Source organism: Mus pahari, chromosome 5 (genome assembly GCF_900095145.1).
Source record: "Mus pahari chromosome 5, PAHARI_EIJ_v1.1, whole genome shotgun sequence".
NCBI classification, from domain to species: Eukaryota; Metazoa; Chordata; class Mammalia; order Rodentia; family Muridae; genus Mus; species Mus pahari.
The window spans coordinates 37,760,738-37,770,207 of record NC_034594.1 but is presented as its reverse complement, the minus strand read 5'-3'; the positions used below and the strand labels follow the sequence as shown (position 1 = coordinate 37,770,207).

The window sequence follows — 9,470 nt, the reverse complement described above, 5'->3', positions numbered from 1 at the left end:
AAGAGAAGAGAAGAGAAGAGAAGAGAAGAGAAGAGAAGAGAAGAGAAGAGAAGAGAAGAGAAGAGAAGAGAAGAGAAGAGAAGAGAAGAGAAGAGAAGACCAAGTTCATGCTGCCCAGTAGCTCTCAGAGCCCTTGGTCTCCAGTGTCTAGGAGCAGCAGTGCTGTTGATGTCTAGGCAACACAGTTTGCTGTTAAAGCATGCTCACCGTGTTTTCACTATGGAAGGGACAACACCCCACTGCCTATGAGAGTCACCAGTCCCAGTACTAGGCTGCACAAGGAAGAAAATGAATGAGTAACAATTGTGCACATTTAATTTTACTTAAATAAAACATCAAATAAATAATAGTGACCTCACAAACAACAGTACTTTGAAATGTTGTTTTAAGATTTATGCACTGTCCAGGAATTTCCCAGTACAATTTAGGATAGATTAAAAGCTATGTATTTAGAGAGAGAGGGAGAAGCAGGAAAAGGATGTCTGTGAAAGAGGCTGTTAGGTATTTGAGGAAACACTACTTTTTATGGAGTCCACTAGAATCCATATTTTATGGATAGAGGCATGCTTAAAAAATTTAAAAACCAACATCCTCTACCTGGTCATGACCCTGGCATTTAGCAGGTGTCAGTGGCTGAGGGATGAGTCATTTGTAAATTTAGTCAATCAGGAAGTCAAATATTAATTGCTGTATTTTTCTAGGGTTTGTGTGAGTGGGTTTCCACGACAACATGAGAAACAGTGGAAGGAGCTCTGTGGTCGAATTGTATTAGATCCTGAATTTATGGTGCAACTTCTCACAGGAGTTTACTATGCCATGTAAGTAGGAAGATGAGTTCTTCTGCACATGGGAACATTTAATATCCTTATATCTTCTTTATAGAATCTTTTCTTTCATGTAGGCCTATTACCCTGATTTCTAATGTGGTCTCTTTTCAGCACTTTATAAATAGCCAGTTAATAACACGACTAGTCATAAAATTAGAACCTTCTTAGCTTTAGATTCTCTATATAGAAAACTGTTGTTTCTATATAGTTCATTATCATGATTATCATGAATACTTTAAATAGATTATTCTGAATAGCAACACATGGTAATAAAAAACCAATTTGTATAAAGAAGCATCTATTAGCAACTATAAACATAATTAGGATAATTCAGAAATGATAACTTTGAAGTGAGAGATTTGTTTTATAACTAAAGCAGTAGAACTTGGGGTAGTTTGGGTTTTTTATTTGTTTGTTTGTTTGTTTAAGTTCTAAAGATCTATTGGAAGTACTAAATAATCTATTCCATAGGTATAATGGACAGTGGGACCTTGGCCAGGAAGTACTTGATGACATCATTTATAGAGCTCAGCTAGAACTCTTTTCTCAGCCACTCTTGGTAAGTTTGTTTGTTTGTTTGTTTGTTTTAACATCTGTATACTTTTTTCCATGGAGACTGGAAGTCTATTGATTTAGGTCCTGTTCTGGAGGCATGCTGACTCTTCTTAAAGCACATATGTGGTCAGAATGTTACCATGGGGCAAATGGAAAGTGGGTATTGAGGTAAATTGAAAAATGAAATGTTTCACCAGGCAATGATGGTAGACATAGCTCTGAGTTCAAAGCCAGCTTGGTCTACAGAGTGAGTTCCATGACAGCCAACGTTACACAGAGAGACACTTGTCTTGAAGAACTAGGGAGGCAGTGGTTTGAAATCCTTAAGAAAAGAGAAAACGGGGCTGGTGAGATGGCTCAGTGGGTAAGAGCACCCGACTGCTCTTCCAAAGGTCCGGAGTTCAAATCCCAGCAACCACATGTGGCTCATAACCATCCGTAACAAGATCTGACGCCCTCTTCTGGAGTGTCTGAAGACAGCTACAGTGTACTTACATATAATAAATAAATAAATCTAAAAAAAAAGAAAGAGAAAGAAAGAAAGAAAGAAAGAAAGAAAGAAAGAAAAGAAAAGAAAAGAAAAGAAAAGAAAAGAAAAGAAAAGAAAAGAAAAGAAAAGAAAAGAAAAGAAAATCTATCTGGCAGAGGCAGGTGGATTCCTGAGTTCGAGGCCAGCCTGGTCTACAAAGTGAGTTCTAGGACAGTCAGGGCTATACAGAAAAACCCTGTCTCGAAAAACCAAAAAAAAAAAAAAAAAAAAATCTTTTTTGGTTGTAAATTTATATAGACTTGTATTATCATTTTAGGTGGCAAATGCCATGAAAAATTCATTACCATTTGATGCACCTGATTCTTCACAAGAAGGCCAGAAAGTACTTAAAGTGGAAGTCACTCCAACAGTGCCGAGAATTTCTCGGACTGCAATTACAACGGCTTCAATTCGTCGTCATAGATGGAGAAGAGAAGGTAAGTATAACATTTCTATAGTTTACTTTTGGAGTCAAGTAAACTTACCACTGTTTATAGAGAATGAATTAATGCTTGATAGCAATTAATGCTCATGAATTAACATAAAATATTTTCATTTAAAAATAGTGCTAGAAATGTGATAATGCTTAGTTATTTTAATGTGAATATATATCTGTTTATAAAGTAGGAAGATGTTAGACTGTTCAATTAATGATAAAATGTAAAATAAGACTTAGCCAAATTTTGTCCTTTTTTAAAACTAGTATACAAAAAACAGGGGGAGAAAGTTGCTTTAAGGCTATTAGCTGGAAAAAAGGTACATGTATGAGCACTGTGGGAGAAAACTATATACCTGGTCCAACTAATAGTATAATACAAACTATCCATAAAAGAATTGGTTCTTATTTTTGGATTTTTACATTTGCTTTTTTTATTCTAAGAGCTGAACCCAGCAATATTTTATCGACATATGGTACTAAACAGTCAAGCTGTCTTGCCTAAGAGAAATTGTCATTTTAATGATCCTGATTTTTCTGTCCCATTCATTTGCAAACCTCACATTGTTCATCTGCTGCCTTATGTGTGTGCAAGCTATGCACACACATGTAACTATATAGACAGTGTTTGTGTTAATATCATATCCATATATACATTCTCTTATCTGCCTGGGTCAGAATGCTCAGAAAAGAATAGAGCAGCACAAAAAGTACTAAAATTTTATATGTTGAATCCCAGATGGCTTTGACTTCTCAAACGAGGCTGACTCGAGTATTCCTGGCTCCCCGATCCAACACGGCTCCACTGACCTAGGGATCAAACGTGTGCAAGAGGGGGAGGTGCTGGTGCGCAGGACCCCTGAGCATGGCTCGCCGGAGCCCACCTCAGCAGCAGCCACAACAGAGGGTAGGACAGAGATGAGGAGGCAGAAGTCAGTGAGGCAGTTGCTGGAGAAGGATCCTGGCTCTCTGTCCCCAAGCAGAGCACCTTTCCATTCTAGTGTGTGTCTCCACTACCCCTGGGTGTGCTAGCTCCTCTTTGCAAAGCAGCCCTCCTCCCCATATGCCTAGCACCAGGTTAGGTACAATCTTCAGTTGCCATTTGTGCTGGCCCGGAGTCTGCATCCCTGTGTCATCAAACAGCAGCTTGGCATGGCTACTAACAAGGCAGGGGCCTGGATGAAAAGGTCTGCAAATGCTTCAAAATTTTCATTACTGAGCATGTTTACTTTTAACATTAGAAAAAAATGCACCTAATGGTCATGAGCCTTATTAGTAGATATTAAGATTTATTCTTTAAAAGTCTGTGAAGAGAATTTTAAAATATAAGCACATTTAAGAAATTGAAGTGGAGCTGGCATTTATCTGTTTTCCTAGGGTGTCCAATTAATAAGTATTTCCAGTCTCTAACAGAGAATGTGGTATTGATTGGCTTCTCATCAGCTGGATTAAGTTGTGTTAATTAAGTTAAATTACTGACATCTTTTCTCTGTAAATGTGTTATCCTGAGCATACTACACTTTACTTCACACACACACACACACACACACACACACACACACACACACACACAGAGTGATTAGAAATCCCAGATGGAAGTGAAATGTGTTATTTACAGATCAATGATCCTTGTTTCTACAATGTAATCATTTGCACATAAGAACTCTGGGCTCCATCACTACCTATAAAAAAGAACACGTCTCTCTGACAGGAAGGTATTTGCCTGCTGCTTTGTATGAAATGTCATATGAGCTAGCTTTGTGGAAAAGAGAACTGTAGCCAAATGGTTTCATTGTTTAGTTTATATTGCCCTGGAGTACCACTATAAAATCTTATACTAATAAACCTGTAAGTAGCTTTAAAAGAGATCAATGATTTCTGTTTATTTTAAAGATCAAACATACATATAAAATATTTACCTTCTATTTTAAGGAAGTGTCTTTCTCTTTGGTGTATTAGAAATTTGAGCATGCTCAGTAAGAATCTAAGTGTACCCTCAGTTCCTCACCTATTTGACCAAATTAACTTTACTTCAACAGTATTGCATGTGCATGACCTAATGATCCCAAAGTTGGTACTGTTTTAGAGATCCTTCTTGATGCGGCTGTGGAAGATGTGCCCTTCCCTTTTGTCTTTTTGTATCTCTTTATCTTACCCCTAGCAATTAGATGCATCTTGTTTAAATGCAAGAAAGGGAGGGAGGGAAGAGAAGAAAGGAAGGACGGAGGGAAGATGAAAGAATGAATAGATTAGGAAACCAAGTGGATCCAAACTGAACAACAGTCTATTTCTCATTCTTAATAACTAAGTAAACCCATTTGATGATAATATATAATATATAATGATTGTTAGTATGTTGCAAGTATTTGCGCTAACAGTAATGCTATATATTAGCAGTTGATGAAACTCTTACAGGAATGACACTGGCTGAAGCACTGCTTTTAACTCATCAGTCCTATACTCAGAAAACACAACCCAAGTAGTAATTCCTCTTGGATATCTGTTTTATTCCTGTTGGGTTTTCTGTTAGTGTTAAACTGTTAGTTTGGGGTAGATTTTAAGGAAAATCAATACATTTCTTTAGTGTGTTTGAAGTTAGGTGTGATAGTGCAAGGCTTTAATTTTACCACTCAGGAGACAGAGACAGTCAGTCTCTGAGCTCAGGGCCAGCCTGGTCTACATAGTAAGTTCCAGACTAGTCAGAGCTACATAGTGAGACCCCGTCTCAAAATAAGTATTAGTAGATGCAAAATTTATAGGAAAATCAACTATTAACAAAAAAATCAATGAAATCCCTTTCAGTTGTGTCTTTGAGTCATGGATGTTGTCACCTACAGAAAAACTATAAAAGGAAATATGTTTTGAGACTCAATTGCATGTTCACTTCCTGGGTTTTTTGTTGTTATTTGGTTTTGGTGGTGATCGTGGTTTTTTGTTTTTATTTTTGTGAGACAGGGTTTCTCTGTGTAGCCCTGGCTGTCCTAGAACTTACTCTGTAGACCAGGCTGGCCTCGAACTTAAAGAGATCTTCCTGCTTCTACCTTTTTGCTAGGATTAAAAGTGTGCATCACCATACCTGGCTTTCTTTGAGGGTTTTTAAGACAGAGAAAAAGAAATTGATTAAAATGTACAAGAATTTTGGTAATTCTCAAGAATGCTGGAACTTTTATATTATATATATAACTTATTTTAAAATAAAACATGTTTGTAGTAATGATGTTTTAAAATAGTTTAATAATAAAAAATGTATTTATTAGGGCAGATAAAATTGTTTAGTTGTTAAAGGTGCTTGCCCTGCAAGCCTGGTGATCCGAACCCAAGTAAAGGTGGATAAAGAAAACCAAGTCCACAAAGTTGCCCTCTACACACATGCACAGCAGACACACATAATAATACTAGTAAAAATCTAAGTGAGCTTGCTTGTTACATTTTTAAATTAAAGGAAGACTCTAAGCTTTAAGATAGTGCCTGTGATTTCTGTGTAATCATTGTTCATTACATTGAAACAACACTTCAGTATATACAATAGCGGTAGATTCTCTTGCATGGTGGCTTTTTATGTTATCACTGTCTTACGGCCATACTGCTTGGCATCAGCTATGCATGAAGCAGCACTCAAAGCTAGCACTAAGTCTCTCGGTCTCCTGTCCTAACTAACTAGACTAACCCATTTCATACGAGTATTTCTGAATATTTAGAATCTTTATACTAATCATAAGTCAATTACTAAGAGGTAAGTGAATATGATCTAAAATGTATATTTTCAAGGTACATAATACTCAGTTCTTTTGACGGGATTGAGAGAAGTAGTGTCAGTTGCTGTTATTTTTAGTAAATATATTTCCACATGGCTTTGCATGATGATTAAATATTAAATTGCTGTAGATATTTATATTTATATATAACAAGTTGCCTTTTGCTTTAAGAATAGCCTAATTTGATTCTTTTTTAGAAGTAAAATAACTAATCCATGTGAAGAAATATTGCTAAGAAATATTTTTACTTTTCAGGTGCTATGTTAAGCAAAAGACTGTATTTGAATATGTACATTTTTATTAGGTAACCTGTATCTCAAATTAGTATTTACATTGTTCTCTAACATTTTACCTTAACACATTAATATCTGTTTTATAGATTCTTACTTTCTTTCATTCTGGGAAAAGTATTTTCAGTTTTTGAAAGAAGAAAGCATTAATGTTGAGACTGTTTGATCACACTTTTCAGTAAGAGGATTGGGCTGTCTGGAAACTGCAAGCTCATTGTATCATGTGATTCTTATCCCACAAAACCTTGAGATGAGAAGGTTCTTTGACTAAGTGCAGTTACTGTGTGAGGTGCGCTGCAGCGTGCAGTGCTCTGTGAGTGACAGCAGTCCGTCTCCTACCAAGGACGGTACTGTTAGTATAGACACTTTTGCTGCCTCACAATCAGTACAAATATCACCGAAATTTATGTGAAGGGTGTGTCCATAAGACAGAATGTGATTGTGAAGTTATTAAGCAGTGAGTTGGCAAATTTAGTAGATGTTAAAAAGAAATAAAGTACAAAGCTATATAAATGCAGTTAGCTGTCAAATAGATAATGCATTTTATTATAATTTAAAAAGGGTCTGGCCTGTAGGCCTAAATGACTTGGTATAATTCTGGGTAACTGAGATTAGAAGAGAACCCCTTTGTACAATATGTTTTGTATAATAGGTTAAAGAAAAATGAGGACGGGATTTTGTTTAAATACATAGATATGGTGACTTTCAATGGATATAGTGTGGTTTTAAAGTGTTATATTTTAGTTTTCTATGTCTTAGATGTTAATAGTTTACTAGTTAATATTTGTGGACAGTTTTTAACAAAACCAGGGCAAATAAAGCCAGATGAAAGCAAGGAATAGTATGTTAGAATTCTGTGTAGAGGTTTATTTCCCTAAATTAAAGTACTGAGATCATAATAAACATTTAACAAGCACTCACGAGATTAGGTCAGTGTATTCACAGCTGCTTTTTTATTTAATGTAGCTACAATCTGTCTGATTTATTTTTTAGGTGCTGAGGGTCTAAATGGCGGAGAGGAGTCCTTAAACATGAATGATGCAGATGAAGGATTTTCATCAGGGGCTTCTCTTAGCAGCCAACCACATGGGACCAAACCATCCTCCTCTTCTCAACGGGGAAGCTTACGGAAAGTAGCAACTGGGCGTTCCGCCAAAGACAAAGAAACAGCATCAGCCAGCAAATCCAATGAGAGCCCTCGAGAGTCAGTAGTTGGAAAGCAATTTGTACAACAACAAGCAGATCTCAGCATAGATTCAGTTGAGCTGACACCGATGAAGAAACACTTGAGCCTGCCTGCAGGCCAGGTGGTGCCAAAAACCCATAGTCTAAGTCTAATCCGGACAGCCAGTGCTTCCTCAAGTAAATCTTTTGACTATGTAAATGGCGGTCAAGCAAGTACCAGCATTGGGGTTGGCACTGAGGGAGTTACTAATCTAGCAGCTACAAATACTAATCGATATTCAACTATCAGTCTACAAGAAGACCGGCTAGGTCACGCTGGTGAAGGTAAAGAGCTCCTCAGCCCAGGAGCCCCTTTAACCAAACAGTCTCGATCCCCAAGTTTCAATATGCAGCTAATATCCCAGGTGTAGTTCTGATGCCCCTTGTTCTGCTAACCACCTACACTGAACATTTCATTGTGCAAGACACATCATCCCGCATTGTGAAAAAGATGTCACTGTCATCAGATTTGACTTAGCTTAGGTATCTCATACTGTATTTTGTATGGAAACAGCAATAAGGTTTTCCTTTCCTTTCTTTTAACCTCTCTACCTATTCCCTTAAATGTGTTTGTGAAGCAGTGTAAAACGTTTGCCTTTTCCATGCCTTCCTATCTCCTTGGGTGATGTGCAATCCATCGTAGGCTGATCGGTCCCATTTCAACACTGTGAGACTGAGGAGATGTAGAGGAAATGGTGTATAAGATCCCTATGAAATGATTCTTTGGCTTTTGTTTAAAAGCAAAACGGGTTTGTCCACATAATCTATGGAACTATGAAGATAACTGGATCATATTTTTTCTCTCTTAACCAGGAGTGCCTCAGAGATTCTGCTATGACTTTGGGCTTCTCTGAGTCTGTGCAATTTTATATTCTTGGGAAGCATGGGGTAAGGTGGTAGACTACTGCAATTTTTTTATTAAAATGAGGCTAACTGCCCCCCTTACTTTATCCCAAGGACACAAATGTTTAATTATTGAGGCATTTAAATCAATTTGTGACCACCTCCATTGGAGGGTAGGGCTCTAAGTTGATTGTATAATTGATAATGCACTTTCTCAATGACTCTCCAGTCATTAACAACATGTCTTCCCTCTTCCCACAAGGACTTAAGGACATTTCTGCCCTTAAAGTTTGAACTAACAAATCAGAGACTCAAAGGGGCATGTTCTATTTCCCAGGAATGATTGATATTATGGTGCTGGGGCTTTGTTGGGGGAAGGGTGTTGTTTGTTTAGTTTGTGTGCGATTGTATATGAGGTGAAGTTATAATTGTTTTCTTTCTTCCTTTCCTTTGTGAGTTGGTGATGACTGAAGTAGACACTGTACGTCTTCAGGTAAAGAGAGGGATTTCTCAGTCCACTCTCTGAGATATCAGACTAGAGAAACCCTTTCAGCTGCTTCCTAGATGTACCTAGATTCAGTCAGATATGAGATACAGAAACCTAAAGTCCTGAGATCATATACTCCAAGGAAATACATCAGGGACAGATAATTGGTTGAAAACACTGATGCTTCTATGTGACACATTTGTATAGAACATTTCTACCAGAGGGTACTGACTTGATTTCTCCACAAGGACCACACTGCCTTTGTGTTTATTGCAGTTTGTGTATCTTCTGATTATCTGCAAAGTTTCTCGTTTTTATAAAACTTTGAAATCATGCCAGTAAACTAGATGTTGAATGTAAATGAGTAGCATTTGGTAACTGCTAAGAGGCTACAAAAATACATTATTAGTTTAAAGGATTTTTGTTGTGAATTGGTTGGATAAGACTTTCTTATAATCTCTTCTGGGTCTCAGGCTTTGTTTGAAAAAGAAGGGAATATATTTGGATTTTAAAAATCAGTATTG

The 9,470-nt window shown here is 37.1% G+C and overlaps 1 protein-coding gene across 6 annotated transcripts in view; it reads left to right on the top strand.

The window, feature by feature from the left end:
* Fam126b (family with sequence similarity 126 member B) overlaps positions 1-8,572 on the top strand; it is a 61,513-nt gene extending 52,941 nt beyond the window's left edge. For 4 of the 6 annotated variants that reach the window (XM_029539010.1, XM_029539011.1, XM_029539012.1 and 1 more), the window contains 5 exons: positions 702-818; positions 1,299-1,386; positions 2,189-2,348; positions 3,087-3,254; positions 7,386-8,572. In XM_029539010.1, the coding sequence (XP_029394870.1) occupies positions 702-818; positions 1,299-1,386; positions 2,189-2,348; positions 3,087-3,254; positions 7,386-7,987 (1,135 nt within the window). In that variant the 3' untranslated portion in view covers positions 7,988-8,572. The remainder of the gene's footprint in view (positions 1-701; positions 819-1,298; positions 1,387-2,188; positions 2,349-3,086; positions 3,255-7,385) is intronic. The other 2 variants (XM_021198113.1, XM_021198112.1) reach the window with 1 other exon arrangement.
* The last annotated feature ends 898 nt before the right edge of the window (positions 8,573-9,470 follow it).